Source organism: Elephas maximus, chromosome 11 (genome assembly GCF_024166365.1).
Source record: "Elephas maximus indicus isolate mEleMax1 chromosome 11, mEleMax1 primary haplotype, whole genome shotgun sequence".
Taxonomy (NCBI): Eukaryota; Metazoa; Chordata; class Mammalia; order Proboscidea; family Elephantidae; genus Elephas; species Elephas maximus.
In genome coordinates this window covers 8971526-8998489 of record NC_064829.1, presented here as the reverse complement: position 1 = coordinate 8998489, position 26964 = coordinate 8971526, and the positions used below count along the sequence as shown (strand labels likewise).

The following is a 26964-nucleotide window of genomic DNA, read 5'->3' as shown; positions in this document are numbered from 1 at the left end:
GCACGCACACCCTTCTCCATCTAAATCAACTTTAAAGCTGTATGCAGAAGAGGTACCTGGGATAAATACCAAGAGAAGATGACTCAGAACTGTGAGAAGTTTGTGGAAATGCTGTTTCTGGCAATGGGCACTGTACAATTCAGGATCAAACAGTTACTGATGTACCTCAATGCAGTTTAAGACATATGTAAATGAATGGGGCCCTGGTGGTACTGTAAGAGCTAAGGCTGCTAACCAAAGGTCAGCAGTTCGAATCCACCAGCTGCTCCTTGGAAACCCTATGGGGTGGTTCTACTCTCTTCTATAGGATCACTGTAAGTCAGAATCAACTCGATGGCAATGGGTTTGGTTTTTTGGTTTTTGGTAAATGGAATGATTGCTGCAAAATAAATGAAGTAATGTGAATTTGTAAGCCTTGTAATTCCCAGCCTTGAGTCTTCTTAGGTGAGCCAAGAGATCAGGACAGGCTGAGGCATAGGGGCTAAGGGAAGCTGGACAAAAAAAGGGAAGTAGAAACTCGGCCTCAAGCACATACCATGCAAATGGGTTACTGTATGCAATAAAAAGAGGTGTCCCAAGAAACTAACTTATAGTATTTCCATACATCTAAACAGTACTTACATGTATCTCTTTCTCTTTTCTATAGTTTTTTTTTGGGGGGGGGGGCTGATGAACATACGTAAACCATTTAATTCACTTCTTGGTGAACTAAAACAACATCTCACTTTATAGACTAGACAAATTCCTGAAGTCACTTTTGGCAAAACGTTTTCCTGTTGTTTATAATGGCATCTCAGAATCACTCTCATTTTATATATTTTCTAACTTATTCTAATTACAGCACAAAGGCAGAAGAGATAAGCAGGAAAGGAGAAACGTCTTGATAACCAGCTTGACGAGAGCAGGTTTACAATCCACCGTCTACATGTATCTCAACCACGTACCAAGGAACAATTTCACATATTTCTGGAAAAAATCCAAGTATGTTCTTGGAACCAGATGCTAACTTTATCTCACCACTGCCTCTAATTCAATAACAGTGAATCTGCTGAGTTCACACCATTCCAATTTGTCCTTTTCTCAATAGTCATAAGTACCAGTACTCTCATTAGGCGTCTATTCTGTATCAGGTGCTTTGCATATGTGACTTCATTTGATCCTACAACAGACCTGTAAGGTAGGATTCCAACCCCAATTTTAAAATGGAGGAAAAGTTTAGCGAGGCTGAGGAAGACGTCCAAAGTACGCCCCTACTAAGTAGCAGAACTGGATATGAATACAGGGTTAGTTGATTCTAAAGCCCTCTTTCTTAATCCCCAATTATTATTATTTTAAACTCTACTTTAGATGAACGTTTACAGAAAAACTAGCTTCTTAATCCTCAATTATTTATAATGAGTTACCTTCAATCCTAAAATACCAACTTGAATGAACCCTGAAATCCCTAGTTTCTAGGACTTCTTGACAGTCCTCAAAGAGCTACCACATAGGGGAATGCACTGAAAAACAAATGGTTATGACTAAATAATTTTATAAATATTATCCTCATGAATGTGCTACATCAAACTTCAAATCTGATAACAAAGACTAACTCTTAAAAATCATCATATAAGGTCCAAACTTTTAGGCATGAAAAGAGTCTTACACTGATATTTTCTAATTGTAGTAGATGCACTGTATAGTACGATTTCACATCTTCTGATAAGAACTTCACAATGAATCCTGTTTCTTTAAACAGCATCTCTTGGTCATCTTTTGTTGGCCAGTACTGTGCACATTTAACCTAAATTTAAAAATATGTATATGATTTCTTAAATTTAAAAAGATTACGAAGCCATATAAAGTTGAAATAGGAAAATAAATCACACACATACATACTATATTTCTGTCAAGTACACAAACCAAAACCAAACCCAGTGCCGTCGAGTCAATTCCAACTCATGGCGACCCTATAGGACAGAGTAGAACTGCCTCATAGAGTTTCCAAGGGGCGCCTGGTGGATTTGAACTGCTGACCCTTTGGTTAGCAGCCATAGCACTTAACCACTATGCCACCAGGGTTTCCACAAACCAAAGAACAGTCACCACTATCTTCAATATTTAATGTATTTTAGTAAGGTTGGTATTTTCTAAAGTTGTTTTGTAAAATGTTCCTCTAATTTATAAACTGAAACAGTCATACACAGATACCACATTGGTAAAATAAAATTTTAATTTCTAAAGCATGAAACCAACAGACCTGAGGCAAGGTGAGATTAAAAAAGTCATTTCATTAGAATACCAGAAAAGCATCCTTTTAAAAATATCCTTTTCTCCTTTTCTAAATCATTGATAGCTACAATATACAATAAAAATATCCCCAAAATAAATGAATACTATGACCTAGTACTTCAAAGGGTGCTAGAAGACATTAAAACATTATATAAGTGAAAGAACATAAATGAAAATTAGAATTCAGAAATGAAGTGACAGAAGACCACAAAGAATTACAAATAACAGAACAAATAATTTCATAAATTAAGATTAAACTAGAAGGAACTAGAAGATTAAACTAGAATAAACCAAACAGATAGTGACTCAAGAGAAAAAGATGGGGGAAATTTTAAAGATAAAGGAATGAAGAGAGACAAATAGAAATAGAGAGAATGTGCCAAATACAGAAGATACACAAAGGAAATCCAGCATCTGTATGATTTAAAATAAAAATCCATCGCCATCAAGTCGATTCCCATTCAGAGCGACACTACACGACAGAGTCAAACTACCTCACTGGGTTTCTAAGGAGTGGCTGGTGGATTCAAACTGCCGACCTTTTGGTCAGCAGCCTTAGCTCTTAACCACTACACCACCAGGGCTCCATAAGTATAACAGAAAGACCCAAAGAAGAAAGTGAAAGCAATCAAGGGAACAGAACAAATATTAAAAACAATAATTCAAGAAATCTTTCTTAAAAAAAGAAGAGAGATTTGAAACTATGCATTGAAAAAGCACACTGTAAACCTGGAAAAAATGACCTAGGATGACCAACATCAAAACATTTCAGGGCAGCTCCTGTATGGAGAAGAGATGAGAGGGGAGAGGGGGTAGAAGCTTGACGAACAGACATGAAAATAGAGAGTGGAGGGAAGGAGTGTGCTGTCTCATTAGGGGGAGAGCAACTAGGAGTATATAGCAAGGTGTACATAAGTTTTTGTATGAGAGACTGACCTGAAATGTAAACTTTCACTTAAAGCACAGTAAAAATTAAAAAAAAAAAAAAAAAAAAACTTGGGAAAAATTAATGGGTTTCAGAGAAAAAAAAAATCCTTTTGGCACCGAGGTAAAAAGAACAAGCGACTTATAAAGGAAATAGAGTAGGATGTCCACTTGACATTGACAGTAATTTGTAATGCCAGAAGGAAATGGAATGATATAAATAGTTAAGTTATACACAGAAAAGCAAACGTAAGCCGGGATTTTATAGCCTGCCAAACTGACTTTAAAGTGTTAAGATGGCAAACTGTTATCAACATGTAGGAACTTAGAGACTGTAAAGCCCATCCTTAGAAATCCACTCACGAATGTGCTTCAGATATTCAGAATGACTGGACAGACATTAATAAAGACTGATGGTAAATATTAAATACATATTTACATGTAATACTAAGATCAGAGATACGAGAGACTACAGCAAGCTACATCCTCTTACAATGTAGATAAAATACAATTAAAAAGGAAAGCCAGCAACAGAATTGGAAAAACGTACAAGTTTTAGAACGATTTTCAGTAATTATTTTGGTGGTAGAGTTGGTATCATTATGACTATGCTTTATGTGTAAAAAGGGACAAAGTAAGTGAGTCATAAGACATTCTATGCTCCTGATGTCTGGGAGAAATCAGGATTCTTTGCTTGGAAAAAGTAAGCAATGGCATAAGACAGAAATGGTTAAGCCAATCTCTACAGCCCTAAATGTGAATTGGAAATATCAATATCAACTCTTGAAATATATTATCTTAAAATGCACACATATTTTTGCCTTAGCTCTGTGGACTGAAAAGGCCCTAAAAACAATGACCAACACAGTAGGAATAAATACTCTATTTGTATTGTGATCTTGAAATAACCAACACTCATTAAAAGAAACCAAGGCTTCTTAGAGAAATGGCTGTCTCCAGGCCTGAGGCAGGAATAGTACAAAAGGGCCCCATAATACGCAGTCATTAGATAGCAGAGAAGTATTTAAAGACTATTAGCATTGTGTAAAAAAGATTCAAGGACCAAACTGAAGAAATTTCTTCTAGTTTCAAAGATGGGACAATGTGATCATCATCAATAAGGATAACTGCAAGAGAGTAAAATGAATCAACTGTTCAATAGAGTAAAATAAATCAAATGGGTTCATAATTATTTACCCCACTGTCCCCCCCCCCCAAAATCTAACTGGTCACCTGCTGAGGACACTAGGGAATCAACCCTACTTTAAAAATTTCCTTTTCTATATCAAAGTGGTCAACTAACTAGAAAGAGAAGTTTCTTTTCACAAAATTATTTCAACAACAGCTGAAGAAGGTAAGACAGAATTAGAATTTCACCATTTTGTAACCCCTAATGAATGAAGGGACTAGCATTGACCAACAATGGCTGGTAATATCCTAAAAAGAAAGACAACCAGACACCATGGGCCTTATAAAGAACAACACAACACCTTCCCCCATGAAGTAACCTTCCCCCAAATAATTAAACCTCAATCTTACTGAGCATCTAGACCAAACACCATAAATGTAATTTCTCATTTCCAGTGGCAGTCTTAATTAATCATTTAGTTTGCAACATTGCTCAAACAGCTCAAACTAAAAACATCATCATCACTTAATTTTTAAAGCATATTGGAGAACAGAAAAACAACAGTAAATAACTCTGCAGACACTGCTGGACGTTCTGGTATGTCAATGCCACGTCAGGCTAGAAATCCATTAGAAAAGACTCATCAGGTCTTTCTATACTCACTGACAAACCAAACCAAAAAAAAAAAAAAAAAACAAATTCCCTGTCAGGTCGATTCCAACTCATAGTGATCCTATAGGACAGAGTAGAACTGGCCCTATAGGGTTTTCAAAGAGAGGCTGGTGGATTTGAACTGTTGGCCTTTTGGTTAGCAGCTGTAGCTCTTAACCACTGTGTCACCAGGGCTCCCATTAACAAACCAGTAACTATAAATTTAGAATTAGGAATCTAAGTAGAACAGTCCAAAATCTTAAAGCCTGAAGAGACCTTATTGATAATATTTTCCAATTTGCTTGCTTGACAGAAAAGGAATCTAAAGCTACAGAGATTAAAAAACTTAACCAAAGTTATACCAATAATTGGCATTGCATTTAAATTATCTTTTAAAATTTCAATAAATTCATACTTGCCCATATTTATTGTCTCATGACCTAAGAGCCAACAATTATAAAGAAAAAAAATTATTTAAAATCTTTTACAAAATTTCCAAGATTTTGATTATAATAAATTATAATTCTAATAAAGCTTCGGGGTTCCAAAAATCTATGGTATATATCACCACTACTTAGTATTTGGTCAATTATATTTATATCTTGGACATTAGTGGTTTGAAACTGTCATTTAAATAAGGTAAGAAAGGAAAAGGACACATTAGTTCTTCCTGCCAGAAACATCTGGACCACTAGATGTTAGTAATCAAAGGCCAAAACTAAAGACTGGATATCTCAAAAGAAATATGACAACATTTATAAGCTAATGATGACATGCAGTATAAAAACTAAGTTGTAAATACCAAATATTACTCACCGATTCCTTCTCTACAATGCGGTTTAGCATGACAACTGCTTTGGTCTTTTGCTGCCAAACCATGAGCCAGAAATGACAACATGTATTAGGAAGCGGACCCTGTAAGAATAAAGAAAAGGTAGATAAGGGAAAGAGGATGGAAAGAAGCAAGGCTCAAGGAAAACTTTAAGTATGTTCCTGGTTTGAAAACAACGTACTGGATCATATGTAAATTAAGACTTTAAATCTACTTAAATTAAAAAACAGGCCTGTATTACTTATAATTTTTGGTTATAAATGATCAAAAGCAACTCTTGTTTACTTACGCAGAAAGGGAATGTTTTAGGATATCTGGCAGCTTCCAGAGTTGAGGACAGGTAGCCAGTTTTTGGTAGGAACCAAGAGTTAAAGCAAGATTCTGCCCAGAAGAGAGGCTCCCTGGCACACTACTTCTGATACTGCCACGACTGTCAACCTTGCTTCTGCTGGCACTGCCACACTTAGGGTTGCTGTAGTCACCATGCATAATCAATAAGCAAGCTAGAGTCAAAGTCATGGGTGGGAATATCTGACTGGTCATGTTTAGCTGCAAAGGGGATAGGGCAGAGTCAGTTTCTGTCCCCTTCAGCTTTGACAGCAGAAAGAGAGGTCCTGCCTCCCACTGATGATGGCACTCCTCAAAAGAGGTGTGACATAACAGGGCAGTCAACCACAAGAGTATTTCTAGAAAAAGTGGAAATTGTGAAAGCCCTCAAAGCACTATGAAACTGTTAATCTACAAAAGCACAACGTGTGCAACCTGCAGACAAAGTATTGCGCATTGTTAAAGGGGGCAACATTGTCATGGGAAAAAATGAGGTCACGTTATGTACACGTCAATTACCTTCACACTGGCTTTAATGAAAGCACAGGGCAGAACAAAGGGCAAGCAAGACATGAACACAGGCCACGCCCAAATTATAATTTTAAATAAGTGAAGGTTAAAATGAATAAGGCTTTACTGCACCTAAAGAAACACTGAAGATACACTGAACCATCAGATGATGGGGTAGAGTGGGGGAGTTACAGGCAAAGTCACGAACCTGGGGGCCAGGTCTGCCTGAGCTTTGGCTCCACATGTAAAACAAGGGGGTTCCAGTGGTTCTAGGCTGAAAGCACCTCTGTTGTTGTTAGTGCTGTCAAGTCGGTTCCGACTCATAGTGACGCTGTGTACAACAGAACGAAACACTGCTTGGTCCTGCGCCATCCTCACAATCGTTCTTACGCTTGAGCCCAATGTTGCAGCCACTGTGTCAATCCATCTCGTTGAGGGTCTTCCTCTTTTTCACTGATCCTCTACTTTACCAAGCATGATGTCCTTCTCCAGGAACTGATCCCTCTGATAACATGTCCAAAGTATGTGAGACAAAGTCTCGCTATCCTCACTTCTAAGGAGCATTCTGGCTGTACTTCTTCCAAGGCAGATTTGTTTTTTGGCAGTCCATGGTATATTCAGTATTCTGCAGCAAAACCATAAATCAAACACATCAATTCCTCGGTCTTCCTTATTCACTGTCCAGTTTTCGCATGCCTATGAGGCGACTGAAAACACCATGGCTTGGGTCTGGTGAACTTTAGTCCTTAAGGTGACATTTTTGCTTTTTAATAAAGAGGTCTTTTTATATGAAATCTGCCCAACACAATGCGTTGATTTCTTGACTGCGGCTTCCATGGGTGTCGACTGTGGATCCAAGTAAAACAAAATCCTTGACAGTTTTAATCATCTTTAAAGCATCTTTAGGGCAGTTGTATTCCCTGGCATGTAGCAAATGTTCAATAAACATTACTTGAATGAATAACCTCTAAAGTTCTAAGTCATAAAAACGCCAGACATCTACTGGGAATCCTGAGAAAATAGTACCTCAACATTTGAGGGTGCTATTCTCCACACTGAATTTATGTATCTATTGCTTGATCTACTTCTAAAACAAAAGTCTATTATTTTATTGCGCTTTAAGTGAAAGTTTACAATTCAAGTTAGTTTCTCATATAAAAACTTATACACACATTGTTCTGTGACCCTGTTTACTCTCCCTACAATGGTACAGCACAATCCTTCTTCTCCACCCTGTATTTCTCACGTCCATTCAATCAGCTCCTGTCCCCCCTCTGCCTTCTCAGCTTGCCTCCAGACAGGAGCTGACAGCATAGTCTCATGTGTCTACTTGAGCTAAGAAGCACACTCCTCACCAGTATCATTTTATGTCTTATAGTTCAGTCTAATCTTTGTCTGAAGAGTTGGCTTCGGGAATGGTTTTAGTTTTGGGCTAACAGAGAGTTCAGGGGCCATGACCCCTGGGGTCCCTCCAGTCTCAGACCATTAAGTCTGGTCTTTTCACCAGAATTTGAGGTCTGTTTGCATCCTGCTTTTCTCCTGCTCCATCAGTGATTCTCTGTTGTGTTCCCTGTCAGGACAGTCATTGATGGTAGCCAGGTACCATCTAGTTCTTCTGGTCTCAGGCTGATGGAGTCTCTGGTTTATGTGGCCCTTTCTGTCTCTTTGGCTCATAGTTACCTTGTGTCTTTGGTGTTCTTCATTCTCCTTTGCTCCAGGTGGGTTGAGACCAATTGATGCATCTTAAATGGCCACTTGCTAGCTTTTAAGACCCCAGACACCACTCACCAAAGTGGGATACAGAGCATTTCCTTAATACACTTTAGAACAAAACAGTCTAAAGGTATGAAAAGCCATGGAAAAAAACCCAGTAAAAATTTTTTTTTTAATCTAAAAGAATGGATATAGAAATTCAGCGATGAAGTCACCCTTAGTGTACATATCTACATACTTCAGTTCCATTAGCGGTCCCAAAGACTAAGTGATAAATAGGACATATCTTGACAAAGTATAAAGAACACAAGATTTTTTAATTGGAAGGACCTGGGTTTATCTCCCAGCTCTTCGACTTACTAGCAATTCTAACAATTTTCTTTTTATACAAGGGCTTGACATTTTTTGAAAACCAGCTAATTCATAAAACTCACAGAACAAAGATGACTAAAATAATAAGCAATAAAAAAAAATCAGAACAGACTGGGGCCTCCAGATTTCTCTCATCCTTTGAAATATTTTTTGAGCTTGTACTCTGCTAAAAAAATATGCTAAGTGTAAGGGCAAAACCATAACTAAGATGCATTTCCAGTCTCAAAGGGCTTACAAAGCAGGAGAGCAGAAGAACTCGAACTACTAACTGTAACCTGCCAAGTGCTAAAAGGGCAAGGGCTCACATGAGGTAAACCATCAGGTCTTTGGGAGAAGGAAGGGCTACAAAGGATACTACAGCTCAGCCTAAAAAAGGAGAAGTGCTGAGGTAGACAGAGAGGAAGCAGAAGGATACAGCAGGGTTAGGGGCCAGTTTAGGCATTTCCAGCATAAGTCATGACACATCAAAGTTCAGGGCATGTTCTGGAAAAGAAAAACTGGTCAGTAAGGAAGAAGCAGGGGTATGTAGTAGGAAACTACATGACACAAAGCTGGGAAGGTATATTTGTAGATTACGAAGAGTCCTGAATGCAGGACCTTGTCACCAAAAAATTTTTTAAGATGTAAAGTGATACGATCAGATTTATATGATACAAAATTAATTCTGGTGGCATTATGAAAGATGGCTTTGGGAGGGAGGGACTGATGGCAAGAAGACAAGTTACAAAGTTACTATACTAGTACAGGTAAAATTTAGAACAGCTCTGAAGAAGGGCTGGAGCAGAAGAAGAAAGGAAAGGACTCAGCAGGTGCCGAGGATGGCCTTCACCTGAACAAGAAACACATGAAGGGGAGCTGGCTTGGTTAAAAAAAAAAAAAAGGTGAGCTAGATACAGAACTAGCAGGATTTTGAGATGTCTGTCTACTTCAGAAAACTGAACCGAAAATGAAACGAATTGCCACTGCATCAATTAGGCAATCAGCTGATGAAAGCCTCCTGGATCACAACAGAACACTATCTAACTTGCTTGCTTTGGCAGGAGGGATTCATTACCGGAGGAAGACAAGTCTGGTGAAGTAGAGGGCCAGTGAGGGTGAGGGGGACCCTCGGTAAGACGGATTGGCAACATACTCGAAATGATGGACTCAAACGTGCCAGCAATCACGAGGATGACGCAGAACCAGAGAACACTTTGCTCTATTATACAGAAGGCTGCCATGAGTAAGAGTAGATCGAGAAGCTGAATTATATGAAGAACGCGGCATGAAGATTGGAGGATGACTCATTAACAACCTGTGATATGCACGTAACATAACCTTGCTTGCTGAATGTGAAGAGGACTTGAAGCACTTACTGATGAAAATCAAAGACCACAGCCTTCAGTAGGGATTACACTTCAACATGAAGAAAACAAACATCCTCACAACTGGACCAATGAGCAGCATCATGATAAACGGAGAAAGCACTGAAAGTGCAAAGGTTTCATTTTACTCCGACACACAAGCCATGCCCATGGAAGCAGCAGCCAAGAAATCAAACGGTGCGTCACATCAGGTGAATGTGCTGCGAAAACCTCTTTAAAGTGTTGAAAAGGAAAGATGTCATTTTGAGCAACTCAGGTGCGCCTGGCCCGAGCCACGGTATTTTCAGTAGTCTCATATGCATGTGACAGATGGGCAATGAATAAGGAAGAACGAAGGCCTGACGCCTTCGAACTATGGTTCTGGCAAAGAATACCAAACACACCACGGACTGCCAGGAGAGTGAACAAATCTGTCTTGGAAGAAGGACAGCCAGAGTGCTCCTTGGAAGCTCTGGCTCACGTACTTTGGACGTGTTATGAGGAGGGACCAGTCCCTGGGGAAGGTCATCATGCTTGGTCAGGTAGAGGGTCAGCGAAAAAGAGGAAGACTGTCAGTGAAGTGGACTGACACAGCGGCTTCAACAATGGCTCAAACGCAGCAGAGATTGTGAGCATGACACAGGACCAAGCGGTGTTTCGTTCTGTCACACGCAGGGTTGCTATGATTTGGATCCGACTTGATGACACCGAACAACAATAACATTTTTTTGTCTATGGGCCAGGTAAGTAAAATACCCAGCAGAGAACTGGAAAATAAAGGCGGGAATTTAGGAGGGAAGAAAAAGCCAGAGACGGGTGTTTGAGTTCTCACCATCTAAACGAGTGGTACTCCACCAGGATATACGGAAAACAGTCTAAAGAGGGACAGGAAGTCTTAGAACACAAACACTAAGGTATTAACCAGGCATTTTCTTTTTTGAAAAAATTAGTATTTTATTGTGTTTAAGGTGAAAGTTTACATAGCAAATTAGGTTCCTATTTAACAATTTCTACACAAATTATTCAGTGATATTGGTTACACTTTCCACAATGTGTCATTATTCTCATTTATTCCGTTTTGATTATACCATTTCCAGCACTCTAGGTTCCCCTGTCCCCTTACCATCTGTCATGGACTGAATTGTGTCCCCCAAAAATATGTGTCAACTTGGTTAGGCCACGATTCTTAGCATTGTGTGGCTGTCCTCCATTTTGTAATATAATTTTCCTATGTGTTGTAAAACCTAGTCTCTACCTGTGGTTACCAAGTCAAGATTAAAATGTTAAAGAGGATTAGGGTGAGATGTAACACCCTTACCCAGGTCACATCTCTGATCCAATGTAAAGGGAGTTTCCCTGGGGTGTGGCCTGCACTACCTTTTATCTTACAAGAGATAAAAGGAAAAAGAAGTGAGCAGACAGTGGGGGACCCCATATACTACCAAGAAAGCAGCACTAGGAGTAGAGTGTGTCCTTTGGACTCGAGGTTCCTGAGCAAAGAAGCTCCTAGACCAAGGGAACATTGATGACAAGAATCTTCCTCCAGAGCTGACAGAGAAAGCTCTCCCCTGGAGCTGCTATCCTGAATTTGGACTTCTAGCTGACGAGACTGTGAGAGAATAAATTTCTCTTTGCTGAAGACATCTACTTGTGGTATTTTTGTTATAACAGCCCTAGACAACTCAGATACCTCTCATCTTTGCTTTAGAGTAATTTTTGACCATTTGGTCTCCCCTAGATGATTTTTCTTAAAGAAGCTCATTATTCATGGGTGATACTCTTTATTAGCCAATCTGTTACTTAGTCAAACAGTGATCTCGAGGAATAATTTTATTTAAAGCATATCTCAGGGCAATAGTCTCAGGGAGTCCTCTAGTCTTAACCTGTCCATTAAGTCTGGACTGTTAAAGAATTTGAATTCTGTTCCACATTTCTCTCCTATACTCTAAGAATCCATGTATTGTGCCCCTGGTCAGAATATTGGTAGTGGTAGCTGGGCACCATCTAGTTCTTCTGGTGTCAGGGTAGATCGCACTGTAGTTCCTGTCATCTATTAGTCCTATAGATTACTTTCTTCTCTGAGCCTTTGGGTTCCTTTTTTCTCTTTTGTTCCTGACAATTAAGAGACCAATACTTGTATTTTAGATGGCCACTAGCAAGCTTTTAAGACCCCCAGATACTACTCACCACATTGTGATGTAGAACCTACACTTTATGAACCATATTATGCCAATTACGTGAGTTGTTCCACAAGACTATAGTCCTAAGCCTTCAAGCTCAGGAAACAATCTCACAAGATGTCTGATTATGTCTAAGGCGTATCTGTACCTGTGTCCTCTACGTGCTTTATCATATATATGGATATATATGCATGCACACACATACTGTATGCCTCTTAAGGAGCCCTGGTAGCAGAGTGGTTGGTTATGCACTTGGCTGCTAACCAAAAAGGTTCCTGGTTTAAACTCACCAGCTGTTCCACAGGAGAAAGATGTGGTAATCTCCTCCTGTAAAGATTTATGGCCTTGGAAACTGTGATGGTTAAGACTGTGTGTCAACTTGGCTGGGCCAAGATTCTCAGTGTTCATATGTGATCACTCCTCCCATGATGGGATCTGCTGTGAGTAGCCAATCAGTTGAAAGGGAGACTCCTTGGTAGTGTGGCCTGCATCCGAATATAAGCAGACGTTCTGGCTTTTTGCTCGCTCTGGATCCTACGGCTGCCTCCCGTTAGTCTGACCTCCGGTTCCTGGGATTAGAGCTATCTGCTTATCTGCCAATCTTGGGATTCACTGATCTTCACAGACTGTGAGCGGAGCCTGGATCTCTGGCCTACCAATCTTGGCTTCACCACCCCTGCAGCTACGTGAATTGGGAGAAGCCTCTATCCTAATCTGTGGACTTGGGATGCTCAAGCCGCTACAACTGCGTGAGCCATTTCTTTTATACAAATCTCTCTCTATATATATTTATACACTTTATTGGTTTTGCTTCTCTAGAGAAGCTATGAGTCGGAATCGACTTGATGGCAGTGGGCAGTGGGTTAGAGAACTCAGCCTACGACAGAAACCCTATGGGGCAGTTCTACTCTGTCCTACAGTCACTATGAGTTGGAATTGACTCAATAGCAGTTTTTTTTTAATATATGCCTATAGATACTTCTGAAAACCCTGGTGGCGCAGTCGTTAATTACTACGGCTGCTAACCAAAAGGTTGGCAGTTCAAATCCTCTAGGCGCTCCTTGGAAACTCTATGGGGCAGTTCTACTCTGTTCTGTATGGTCACTATGAGTCGGAATCAACTCGATGGCAACAGATTTGGGTTTTTTTTAATAGATACTTCTACCTGTGCACAAATACATACCCACATATTCATATTCTAACATGCCTATATACACATTTGTGTAACCATACACCCATTTTTCGGCTGTTATTGGTGTTGCAAAATTAAATTTGTCATATCCTATACCAAGGACATCCTTCTCTCCTGCGCACGTCTTAGTGGGATCATTCACCTTGGTCAAGCTGTGTGCACTTCACCCTCATCTGATGTTACCTTCCCCATCACCAAAAATAGCAGGGTCTACTATCTCGATAGTGCTTCCCTCTTTCTCCCACCCCTACCCATCCCTGGTAACCATCAATGAGCACTGGCCTCTGTATACAGATCTATTCTTGTCTTCTTATAAAAGTACGATCATACGATTTTTGTCCTGTGACTGACTTATTTCACTCAGTATTAGGTCCTCCAGATTCATCTATATTACGAGATGTTTCAAGGACTCATTATTCTTTATGGTTGAGTAGTAGTCCACTGTTACGTATGTACCACATTTTGTTATCCATTCATCTGCCAATAGGAAGGTACTTTCTTCATCATCATGGGTTTTAAGATTTCTTATAAAAGGATTATTATTACCATTATTATTGCTACTAATAAAAAACAGTAATAAATGCTACAATAAGTAATACATGGAGCACTTACTACAGTGCCAGGCACTGCATGAGTTTCACACAATAGCATTCTACAGATGAGGAAACATAGGTTTGAGGAATTAGGTGACCTGTCCAAGGTCACACAGCAATTACGAGGTACAGAGTAGAATAGATTGAGGAGCGCCGGTGGTACATGGCTAAAGTGCTTGGCTCCTAACTTAAAAGTTGGCAGTTCAAACCCACCAGCTGCTCCATGGGATTAAGATGTGGCAGTCTGCTTCCCTGAAGATTACAACCCTGAAAATCCTATGGGCCAGTTGCACCCTGTCCTATATGGTAGCTGTGAGTTGGAATCAACTCAATGGCAATGAGTTTTTGAGCAGATTGATTAAGAACATGAACTATGGAGCCAGAATACAACGGTTCAACTTTTGGCTTTATCTTAAAAACTGTATAAACTTAGTAAAGTTACTTAAGGTCTCTGGGTCATTTTAGATTCAAAAAACCAAAAAAAAAAAACCAAACCACTGCCATCAAGTCAATTCCGATTCATAGCGATGCTATAGGACAGAGCAGAACTGCCCCATACAGTTTTCAAGGAGTACCTGGTGGATTTGAACTGCGGACCTTTTGGTTAGCAGTCGTAGCACTTGACCACTATACCACCAGGGTTCCCATTTTAGATTACTCACGTATAAAATGAGGATAACAACAGTACTTACCGCAGAGGTTGTCCTGAGATTTATATGATCCTATGTGAAATATATAAAACAATGCTATAAAGTGTCAGGTGTGATTATTTTTATCTCCTACTGTAATGTAAAGGCCACAAGGGCAAGGATTTTTTTCTTCTAGTCTCTTGTATTCAGAGCAATACCAGCCACAAAGTACGTAGTCAATAAATACCTGTTGGATGAATATATCAAATCAAGTGGTGGACCCCAGCTTTGTGCACCAGTAAGCTGACCCTAGTGCCCTACACTCTCTTAAGATACAAAGCCTGAAAACCATGGTTTCAGTGAGATGAAGTAAGGGATGTAGACTGGGGAGGAAAAAAAGCCCTGAGATAATCTTTAAACCTTAAACCAAAATATCCCCTGAAATCTTCTTAAAACCAAGCAACAGTTGATCTTAACTAGTAAAGAATGTCTGCCTTGAGCATTGTGCTTTCTTAATCTTATCCATATCAGATCAAATGGACAAAAGCAACTCAAAAGATGAGATAGGAAACTTAGGAGGCAGTGAGTTTATGTTAATAAGAGATGAACAACTTAGGAGAGAGAGAATGGTTATATAACTCGCAGAATGTAATCAATGACACTGAATTATACATGTAGGAATTGGTGAACTGGTGTACGTTATGCTGTGTATATTCTCAACGTCCACAAAAATAAATTAATTAAAAAAAAAAGTCAAATCACAATCCTGACAAAGACCTGTGTTTTTAAGAACTAAGAACAGTTAGCAGAGCCAATCACCAAGGCTGGGGAATAATGGTACAGAGGATAAAGCATTGTGACAAGCTAGCCAAGCATTCTTTTCAAATAGAAAGTAAAACTTTAACATAAAAAAACTAGTCAAAACACCATGAATGCTCCTAAGAAAAACTTCAAGTGCAGAAAGGTTGAAAATGGCAAATGAAAGTCTCTACTCCCAATCCCCAGAAATAATCACAATTGATACATATAATTCATTTAGCTACTCCCTTACAGATTATTTCAGTCCTGTGTTATTAAAGGAAGGATGCAATAAACACCCTCTTACATCTATCTTTGTGGATACACGAATTTCTCTAGAATCAATTATTAGAGGTAGACCTTCTGGATCAGAGTATCTGAACACAAAATATTATCAAACTCTTAAATCTGCTAGTTCAATATAGTTCACATGTGTATTCTACCTTTATTTTTTTCTTTGAACTGTGAATTATGTTCTTTGCCAGTTTTCCCACAGATTGTTCCTTTTCTTTTTGATTTACAGGAGCTGTTTTACCTCAACTAAAAAAGTAATTTCAGTTTCCTGTGAATTAGAAATAGTCTAATAGATATTAAACTTTTTTACCTTTACAATAACAGACCAGTTTAATCCAAGTGAAGTTGTTTAAAAATTCAAATATTAAGGCTACAGAACTTACCCTTTGAATATTTAAAAATCTTTAATGGGGAAACGACAGCACTATTAATTAAATCTCCCTTATTTGATAAAAAAGGCTAGCTGGTGTACATAAACCAAAATCGTTTCTATTTTATCTCAGAATGGAAAAAAAGCAGTACTTAAATATGGGTGTGCCACCTTACCAAGAAGTAATCAGGCAGAACGCCAACAGGAAACTATAAGCCTATCTAGTTTCCTAATCCAGTCCTCTGGTGCAGCATTCCTCGGCACTCTCCTCCTACCCTGAAGATAAGCCACACACCATCCTTGGCATTTCTGCGTTCTCTGAAAATGTATGCCAGAGTGTGTGGGAGAGAAGACTTTTCAAAGGTCCTCTGGTTAGGATACAGGTTGTGTGAGGAGAAATGGAGGAAGTTAACAAAGCAAGTAATTAAAGAGAAGGCTTTGTATCAAAGATAAAGCAAGAAAGAATTTCTCTGAAAAGAACTGATTTAAGCCATTTCATAAAAATTTCCCTTCTAGAACGTCTAACATTAAAAATAAATTTATTTTTATCTTAACTATACAAAGTTCCAATACATCATAATGGCTATAATTCATTACGGACCCAGAAAAAAAATGAAACAGCATTTCATTTCCAAAAGAAGTTATGATATCCTCTTAGCTCCATTTTCAAACAGACCCACAAGCATCTCATTTTCAAGCATCTGCTCAAACATATCACTTGCCTGTGTTAAGATGTAACTCCTCTGTGCCTCTTCTATGTCAACTAAACTGGCATTAATATAATCATTTTCAGTATTTTGCAGTTTAACACGACTGTGATCATCTGAAAACAGAAAATGAGAAATCGTAACTGTAATTTCAAATTTGTTGTTTCCTTTCAATTTTAATATTAGTGTTCTAGGTATTTATAAAATGATAGCAGCAACAAAACAAGTTAGCATTATAGGAAATTTGAGCCAAATCCTAAATTATTTCCCAATTTTTAAAGTTAGTATAAAAATGAAATCTTCTTGTTTGTTATTCTGATGTTGGAAGGGAAGTACCTCTGTTTGTAGCACGTTAGCGACCGTAAATTGAAAAAGTGATCAAATAGTAAAACAAAGTAAAACGAACAAAGCACGGTGAAGCACAGACCTCCCCAAAAGTAAAAGGATCATTTAGATTCTTGGCACCTAAGAAGGGAATGGTCTACCTAACAATAAAAGAACTGGGCTCAAGTAGATGAGACTGGATATCTGGGGTAACTATATTTCATTTTTTTCATTCCTCAAGAAACTTGCATTCAACTGTATTTAAATAATTTTTAACATTTAACTATGTTTAGGTTAAGTGCTAAAAGTATTTAAATACAGTTGGAATATTTCAACTCTTTAACGGACAACAATAAAGATACTTCATTACTTAGAGTATGTTATAACAACAGTTTAGAATCAGTTCCAGTTTGTAAAAGCAAAAATCTATAGATTTGAATGTATGCTAATTTAAATATGTGGTGCACAAAATTTAACCTTCTAGAAGTTAGGTGAGAAAGGAAAACCCAGAGGATGTGGGAGTGAAAGCGCATGCTGAACCCCAAACAGACAGCTCTCAGGGCAGAAACCAAACAAACCCTATAAACCCCCTGTGTGATGTTTAATGCTGGAGAACACATCCTACTACAAGCTGCCACCCTCAAGGAAATCTGTACTAAATATGCACTCTTCCTGTTTTTTAAGCTGAAAACTGTTTCAATTATCTCCACGTGAAAGAAAATGTTAAATGGCTTTAGTTCACACATAATTTATCAGCGATGTTTCTGCTGGAATGAACCCAAGACCTCTGAGAATATTACATGTCATTTGCCTACAGGAAAAACTAAGACCTCGTTATGGTAAACCACATACACTAGTGTTCTCAGAAAGATGTCAGCAAGCACTTTTTTTTTAAGCAGTTACTTTTTAAAAATAGTTTAATCACCCTTTAACTGTCTGTCTGGGGTTATATTATGTGAGATAGAAAATAAGTCAGCTACCTAATCAAGAAAATTAAGACTATGTACCTATTAGATGACACATACCAAGAAAATAATGCACGTCTTTGCAATGCTGAACAATCTCTAAAATTCAAGTTGCACTAAAATGTAATACCAAAGAAATGTATTTCCTCATGCTGTAATCACAGACCACAAATACTCCTTGCACGAATGCAAACAGCACGTGAGCCAACACAAAGAGAGGATCCATAAAAACAGGGAAGTTCCTCCCAGTATGCCGGGAATCTGGTCATCAAACATACTGCCATCGGAGATGTCCACAGCTGCAATGAAGACTTCAGCAGTTTGGTTTTAAGGAGTATTTGATACCCTGCCCTCACAGTAATTCTCCATCTCTCACTGAAAAGCGTACCTCAGGCCCTGGGGCTACTGAACCTCACCAGCCTGGGAGTGTCTTGCACAGCCTGGCCCCACGCAGGGACCCTGCTTTCCATCTAACAGTCGTTTATGTAGAGTCACAATAAAAGCAGAGAGACAATCAATTCGCTTAGGACAAAAATTTTAAAAACACCCAATCTTTTTTTTTTTTTAATCGTTAGATATTTATTTTAACTCATCAATTCTATTAAAAAGATTAATAAACTTAAAGTGTACATAGCTTTTTGATTCAGAAGAAAATCTGTGCAGAGAAAAAAGAGATTTCTGGTATTAACTAAAACACATCACCTTAAAATAACTGTAGTGCGATGAGTTTCTCTTTATATATGGCCTTTCTGGCCAAGATGATTTGCCAGGCCACAGTCTTGCAAAGGGGTTGGTTAGTCTGCTATGCAAATAAGGTGCAGAAAACCCCTGTAGGGGTTAGGCAGTTTATTATGCAAATAAGATGTGGGGACTGGACAGTTTATTATGTAAACTAGGTACCTGTGGCCTACTGAGAGGATTGGTCATCAGTTCGTGGTCTTGGTGGGAGGAGTAGGCTTATAATGCTAATCCCACCGAGATCGAGGGGGACCTCACTATCATCAAGAGGAATAAGCTGGAGTGGAACATGTCCTTTGGACCCATGGTTGCTGTGCTGAGAAACTCCTAGACCCAGGAGAGAAAGAAAGCTACAACACTGGAGATGGTGCAAGATGGCACAAACAGCAGGAGACCACGGCTATACTGCTGTGGTGGGCTTCCCAACGTATGGAGCAAGAGAGCTGAGCGCACCTTCAGGCAGGGATTTTGCTGGCAGAGTAGGGTACCTCCACGCGCTTGACAGCGAAACCAAAAAACCTGGACGCTTGCCTGAGTGTGAACTGATGGCAGAGGCCAGCCCACACTTGCCGGAGCGTGAACTGATGGCAGAGGCCAGCCCACACTTGCCTGAGCGTGAACTGATGGCAGAGGCCCAGCCCACACTTGCCTGAGCGTGAACTGATGGCAGAGGCCAGCCCAAGCGGGGACCAGCCTGCTGCGTGGCCAAGAAGGAGCTGAAGGCTGTCTTGACTGGAAGCTGTCCTGACTTACGAAGTATATCCTGTCTCCTGAGTGTTCCTGGTACTTCCAACATGATCCTGGTCCCAAGTTATAGCGTGTTACTCAAAAAACTGTATGTCTATGAGTTCTGTGTGGTCATTGCAATGAATTATTGAATCCAACAGAGAAGAAGAGTGTTGTGGGGAGGGTGGTTGGTGTCTGAGATGGTGAGGGGGTTGGAGAGTGGAGGTATGTTTGACATTTACCGCATAAGAATCATCACTGGGCTGCTGTTGATCACGATTCTCATCTCTCTTCATAAAGTTAGCTTCTGACACTGCTAGCTTACAATAACTATCTATAAAGATAGTCACCATATACATTTCAGGAAGTGAAACTATCCACGTCTTTTTACCAAAAACTGTGACTTTATGATTTATAGTCTCTAGCAGAGATAACAGAGGACACTGCCTCTTCTCCAATTAAAAATCACCTGATGTACAGTTCAAAATATCTGTGAATCGAACATGAGAGCTGACGCCTGCCAAGGAACATGTTCTCTTTCAACCTGGGAGTCAACTGTTCCCCTTCCCTGCCCCATTACCATCAGTTGGTCCAAAATCTGTGAGCTGATCGTCAGAATATTTCAAACCAAACTTTTGATTTCTGAATTAAAAAAAAAAATACAAAGTCACATGCTTTCCCCTCTTCTATGGTTTACCCTCCCCAGGACAATCTGAAATAAAATTAGTACAAGTGACAGAGCCCCATAACCTCTGGGCACCAAGTAAGCCCCAAAGCCCACAGCACTTTATCATCATTCTAAGTATATGGTCATTTCCCTCTTTCCTAACTTTTAAAGGATCCAGGAGAAGGAGAAAAAACGAAGATAGTTCAAACTATACTGCATGACACAACACAAAGGCAACAAAACCACATTTCCATAGGAAATCTTACTTCTCGGCATCTATTAACAACAGCCAACTACCTGCCTGTCAGTTTGTCATAATGTGGTGGTTTGTGTATTTCAAATACTAGCAGGGTCACTTGTGGTACACAGGCTTCCGCGGAACACCAGACTTTGACGAGAAAGAAAGGCCTGGAGATCTACCTACAAAAATTAGTAATGAAAACCCTCTGGATTTCAACAGCATATTATCTGATATAGTGCTTATCTTCCAAGACAAGCAAACATACCAAAGATCATGAGGATCTGGGGATGTTTTGTACTGTTGTACATGGGATCACTATGAGCTGGTGCCAACCAGATGGTAACTAACAATAACAACATTGAACACCAGTAGCAGAACTATCAAGAATATACAATTTTTTTCTATAGGTCATCCTCTACTCTTAATTCTTGTCACCAAATGAATGAAGAAATGCAATACCAACTATACTTCCAATAGAAATGTGGTTTACAAGGTGAATAAAAACTAAGCAAACTTCTAGTGTAGGCTCCCTACACCTCCCACCCACAGTGTTTTCTAAGAAATGGTTCCATCTCAAGAAATGACTCACCCTAGCCTGGCCTGGGCTGACAACACAGATTAACTTTCTCTTTCAATACTGTCATGAAGCCCTGGTGACGCAGTGGTTAAAGCACTTGGCTGCTATCTGAGAGGTCGGCGGTTCCAACTCACCATCTATCAGTGAGATAAAGATGTGGCAGTCTGCTCCCGTAAAGATTATAGCCTTGGAAACCCTATCGGGCAGTTCTACTATATCCTATAGGGTCACTACGAGTCAGAATTGATTTGAAGGCAACCCACTTTTTTGTTTTTGTTCAATACTGTCATAGGTTGTGTGTGTTTTTTTTTTTTTTTTTACACTCCCCACTGATTTCACCTGGTTTCTCATTATTGTAAAGATATTCTCTTGCAAAGTCTTTCAGGTTAAACAGGGAGGATTCACATTCATCATAACTACTCTCAACAGGTTACAACAGGGCAGAGATCAAGAATAATTAACTATAAACTGAACAATGAGAAGACAGATTCTAACACTACAGCATTAATGGTTGAGTTTCCCCCCTTTGATTCTCCTATTCTCAATCAGGGGTAAACAGTAAGTTTTCAAATAATAATGTCTATACTTACATGGTGCTTCCCTGGCAAGAACTCAAGGCATTTTATAGAGCAAGGTCAACCCTCTTCATCACTACAGGTAAAATAGTTCAGGAAAAAACATATAAATTTTCTTTCACATATCATGCAATGAGCCAAACTCCTCATGCTAGCAAAGCTAGAACTTAAATCCCTGTCACCATAAGCACTACCATATTAAAGGAGAGGAAACACAAACTCTTAGGATTCACAGACTTAAATTTTCAGTGGTTTGCTCTGTAAAGGAAATTCTACTTGATGAATGGTTCCTGGTCACCACATAACCAATTACAGCTACTGTACAGGATTATCTAGTGCCCACGATATGCCAGGTACTGTACAACACCTCTCACACGGGTTCCGTCTCTCAATTCTCACAACCCTACGAAGTTATTATCCTAACTGACATTTACTGACACTCAGTGAAGTAAAGCCATTATACAAAGATAACATGGCAGAGAAGCTCCAAAAGGGATTCAAACCTAAGTTTGTGAAATTTAAGAGAGTATATATTTCCCACACTACATTGTTTCTCTGTGGTACATCCCAGTTAGTGCCTGTACCATATTTGACACACCCTAAATTCGTCCTGGCATCACCTTTCACACTGTTCTTCACCACCGGTACCATTTCCACCTTCATCTCTATTACACAAACCTTACTTCCTTGAAGATCCAGCCTACAACTAATCCTTTCTAAGTAGCCTCCCTAATGAAAACCTGTGTACTGGTCTGCTCTTTACATTGTTTAACACCTCCAGCAAGCATGTACACTTTTTAGTCAATGAGCATTCTTAAGCATTTTCAGGGCCAGGAAACAGGGATATAAAGATAAGACATTCTTCCTCTAAAGATTTTTAAAGGGGAAAAACATTTTATTCACTGATGAGTGCCAGTACTGTACTTCATTACACTAAGTGTTGATGGAAGGCTGCTTCCCCTGTGGACAACGGAGTAGGGCCCATGAGAGGAGCAGTCTTTCCTATGCAGGTGAAGAAGGGGCAGCGATAGCAGAAGGAAAATGCATAAAGAGATCTGATATGTGATCACTCCCGTGATGGGATCTGCTGAGTAGTACCGGCAGAGGCAGGGCCTGTGGTAGCTCACTGCCCCCTCAGCCTTCATCTCTCTGCCCTCTGCCACCTAGTCCCTCCTGCTCTCCTTGCCACGGCTTTTGCTTGTTCTGGATCCTGCAGCTGGCTTCTGTTCACCTGACCTCCATTTCTTGGGACTTGAGCTAGCAGCTTGCCTGTAGTCTTGCCTGCCAATCTTGAGATTCGCCAATCTTCACAGCCCTGCTCTCTGGCCTGCCGACCTTGGGTTCACCAGCCCTGGCGGCTATGTGAGTCAGAAGCCTCTTTTACACCCCATGACTTGGGACATTGCAGACTCTAAAAACCACATGAGCCATCTCCTTGATATAAATTTCTCTCTCTCTCTGTATTTATACGCTTTATTCGTTTTCCTTCTCTAGAGAACCCAGCCTAAGACAGGCTGCCTCTTGGTCTATGTACCAGTTCCTCATGAACACAATGGTATTCCCACTCTTCTCAATTTTATCCATAATTTTTTATGATCCACACAGTCAAATGCCTTTGCACAGTCAATAAAACACAGGTAAACATCCTTCTGGTATTCTCTGCTTTCAGCCAAGATCCATCTGACATCAGCAATGATATCCCTCATTCCATGTCCTCTTCTGAATCCAGCTTGAATTTCTGGCAGTTCCCTGTCAATGTGGTGCTGTAACTGCTTTTGAATGATCTTCAGCAAAATTTTACTTGTGTATGATACTGTTTGATAATTTCCACATTCTGTTGGATCCCCTTTCTTTAGAATGGGCATAAATATGGATCTCTTACAATTGGTCAGCCAGGCAGCTGTCTTCCAAATTTCTTGGCACAGACAACTGAGCACCTCCAGTGCTGCATCTGTTTGTTGAAACATCTCAACTGGTATCCCATCAATTCCTGAAGTTTTGTTTTTCACCAATGCCTTCAGCACAGTTTGGACTTCTTCCTTCAGTACCGTCAATTCTTGATCATACGTTACCTCCTGAAATCATCATACGCTATCCTGATCAATTCTTTTTGGTACCGAGGGGAGATTAAAGGGATCTAAAGATGTGGACTCTGATACTTGCTCTGGCTGTACCAGCCAAATACTAGCTGTGATTTACACAGAAAAGAGTAATCCACTCCTTTAGAAATATTAGTATTTGTATTACTTAGATACTACAACCATGTGATAATAGCCAAGCCACTTGCCCTCCTGAGGTCTTGACTTCTTGTCTGTAAGAGAAATGGTTGGACTGGGTCACTCCTCAATTATTCTTACTGACAGACCCTCATTTATACCCAAATAGTGTCATATGCAAAATTTCTTGGTAATCTGTATTTGATCTTAAAAATTTACAGGAATTTAAAAATCCTATTTCATTGTATCTATATGTCTGTGTATATATACACACTCATGTATATATATATATACAGATATAGATATGTTGGGTGTGTGTATATATAAACATGTACATACACACACACAACACAGACAAAACTCACTGGTAATACCTGTCTTAGTCAACTGGTGCTGCTATAACAGAAATACCACAAGTGGATGGGTTTAACATAAACCCAATTAATTTTCTCACGGTCTAGTAGGTGGAAGTCCAAATTCAGGGCATCAGCTCTGGGGAAAGCCCTCTCTCTCTCTCAGCTCTAGAGGAAGGTCCCTGTCCATCTCCCCCGGGACTAGGACCTTCTCCGCACAGGAACCCTGGGTCCAAAGGACATGCTCTGCTCGGCACTGCTTTATCAGTGGTATGAGGTCACCATTCTCCACTTGCTTCCCTTTCCTTTTTTTCTCTTGAGAGATAAAAGGTGGTGCAGGCCACACCCCAGGGAAACTCCTTTATATTGGATCAGGGATGTGAGCTGGGTAAGGGTGTTACAATCCCACCCTAACCCTCTTTAACATAAAATTACAATCACAAAATGAAGGACAACCAAATAATACTGGCATCAGCCAAACTGATACACACATTTTTGGGGGGATATAATTCAATCCATGACACTCCCAAAATTCTGAGTAAAACTGGTGGTCCTGAAAGATGTGTCATGTTTTACCCTGTCTTTGAGAACTCTTCCTGCACACTTTTGTCCCCGCCCCCCACCCCACCCCCCATCACAAATACTCTAGGGCAGAGCTTACCAACCGCTGAGCAGTGGCGTACACTAGGGAACACCCAGAACTCCCATCAACAGCTCTCTTATTAGAGGTATGCTCTTGGGAGAGCAGGGCCCTCTCTTGTTTACCATGAATTCCCATGACCTAGCACAGTGCTGTGCCCAGGAAACAGTTCAAGTCTATTAAAATTAGAAACCAGGCAATTGCACTTGTACAAGACACAGACTTTGCTCAAATTTCATTTTACGGGCACTCATTTGTATTACTGTATGCAGCTCCATGCATTTTTATCACATGTAGATTCATGCAACCACCACCACAATCAAGAAACAGAACTGTCCCATCACCACAAAGATCCTTTGCGCTACCCTTTTACAGCCATACCTTTCTCCACCCCTACGCCATCCCTACCCCAACATCTGTTCTCCATCTCTGTAATTCTGTCATTGCAAGAACGTTACACAAATGGAATCGTACACTATGAAATGTTTTGGGACTGACTTTTTTCACTCAGCATAATTACTTTTAAATAGATCCGAGTTGAGTGTTCGGAGTTTGTTTCTTTTTATTGCTGAGTAATCTTCCATGGTACAAATGTATCATAACTTGTTAACCGCTTACCTACCGAAGGACATTTGGCTTGTTTCCAATTTTTTGGATATTACAAACAAAGCTACTATGGACAGCTTCTGCATGGGCGTAAGGTTGTATTTCTCTGGGATAAATACTCAGGAGTGCAACTACTGGGTTGTACATGGTAAAATGTATTTTTAGTTTTTTTAAGAAACCATCAAACTATTTTCCAGAGTGGTTATACCGTTTTACACTTACATCAGCAATTTCTCTGCATCCTCAGAGTACTGCTGCTATATATTTTTTGCAGTCTTTCATTTTAAGTTTTATTTACTTTGTAGTTGTTGCAAATATACACAGCAAAACGTACACCAATTCAACAGTTTCTACCTGTACAGTTCAGTGACACTGATTTCTTTCTTCAAATTGTACAACCCTTCTCACCCTGCTTTTCTGAGCTGTTTCTTCCCCGCTAACTTTCACAGTATTAAGTGACGCTGCTGTAGGTGTCTTTTTGTCATTGCTGTCAGTTGCTGTCGAGTGAGCCCATTCTGACTCGTGGTGACCCCATGTGTGCAGCGCAGAACTGCTCCATAGGGCTTTTAAGGGTGTGGCCTTTCAGAAGCAGACTGCCAGCGCACATTTGGGTGGGTTCGAACCGCCAATCTTTCTTCTAGTAGTTGAGTACTTAACCACTTACACCTAGGTGTCTTTTAGATACCTTAAATTAAGCTGCAGAAGTTCCCATCGATTTCTAACTTGCTATGCGTTTTTTTTTAATCTTAATTTGTTAAAATTGTGACAAAATATAATTATTTTGTTTTTAATCATAAGCAGGAATTGACTTTAATCTTTCTTCATCTGTTGAGATAATCACGTGGCTTTTCTCCTTCACTTTGTTACTGTGGTGAATTACATTTATAAGATTTTCTAAGGTTAAATTACCCTTGTATTTCTGAAATAAACTCAGTATGGTCATGATGTGTTACCTTTTTTATACACTACTGTATTCAGTTTGCTAATCTTTTGTTAGGATATTTGCATCTGTATTCATGAGGGAGATAGCCTTGTAACTTTTATTACTCTTACTGATCTTGTCTGGTTAAATACCTAAAATTAATAAGGGAGTATTCTTTTTCAATTCTATGGACAATCTGCATTACAAGAAATTACAATTTTCCTATACTTGTCTGTAAAAACCAAACCCAACTCACTGCCATCGAGTCAATTCCAACTCAAAGTGACCCTAAAGGATACAGTAGAACTTCCGAGGCTGTAAATCTTTATGGAAGCAGACTGCCACATCTTTCTCCCGAGGAACAGTCTGAGGGTTCAAACTGCTGATCTTTCCATTAGCAGCCAAGCACTTTAACCACTGTGCCACCAGGGCTCCTATACTTGCCTATAAAAGACCTCTAAAATCAGCTGGGCCAGGTGCTTACTTTGTATAAAGATTTTTATTCATTAATTTCTTCGTTAGAGCACCAGTCAGAATTCCTACTTCTTGAGTCGCCTTGGGCTAAGTTGTATCTTTCTA

At 39.6% G+C, this 26964-nt stretch overlaps 1 protein-coding gene across 5 annotated transcripts in view; it reads right to left on the bottom strand.

Moving 5' to 3' along the window:
- The window catches only part of PTPN2 (protein tyrosine phosphatase non-receptor type 2), a 126442-nt gene that overhangs the window by 28907 nt on the left and 70571 nt on the right, over positions 1-26964 (bottom strand). For 3 of the 5 annotated variants that reach the window (XM_049899905.1, XM_049899902.1, XM_049899903.1), the window contains 3 exons: positions 16851-16951; positions 5792-5890; positions 1646-1783 (listed from right to left, as the gene is read on the bottom strand). In XM_049899905.1, the coding sequence (XP_049755862.1) occupies positions 1646-1783; positions 5792-5854 (201 nt within the window). In that variant the 5' untranslated portion in view covers positions 5855-5890; positions 16851-16951. The remainder of the gene's footprint in view (positions 1-1645; positions 1784-5791; positions 5891-16850; positions 16952-26964) is intronic. The other 2 variants (XM_049899907.1, XM_049899904.1) reach the window with 2 other exon arrangements.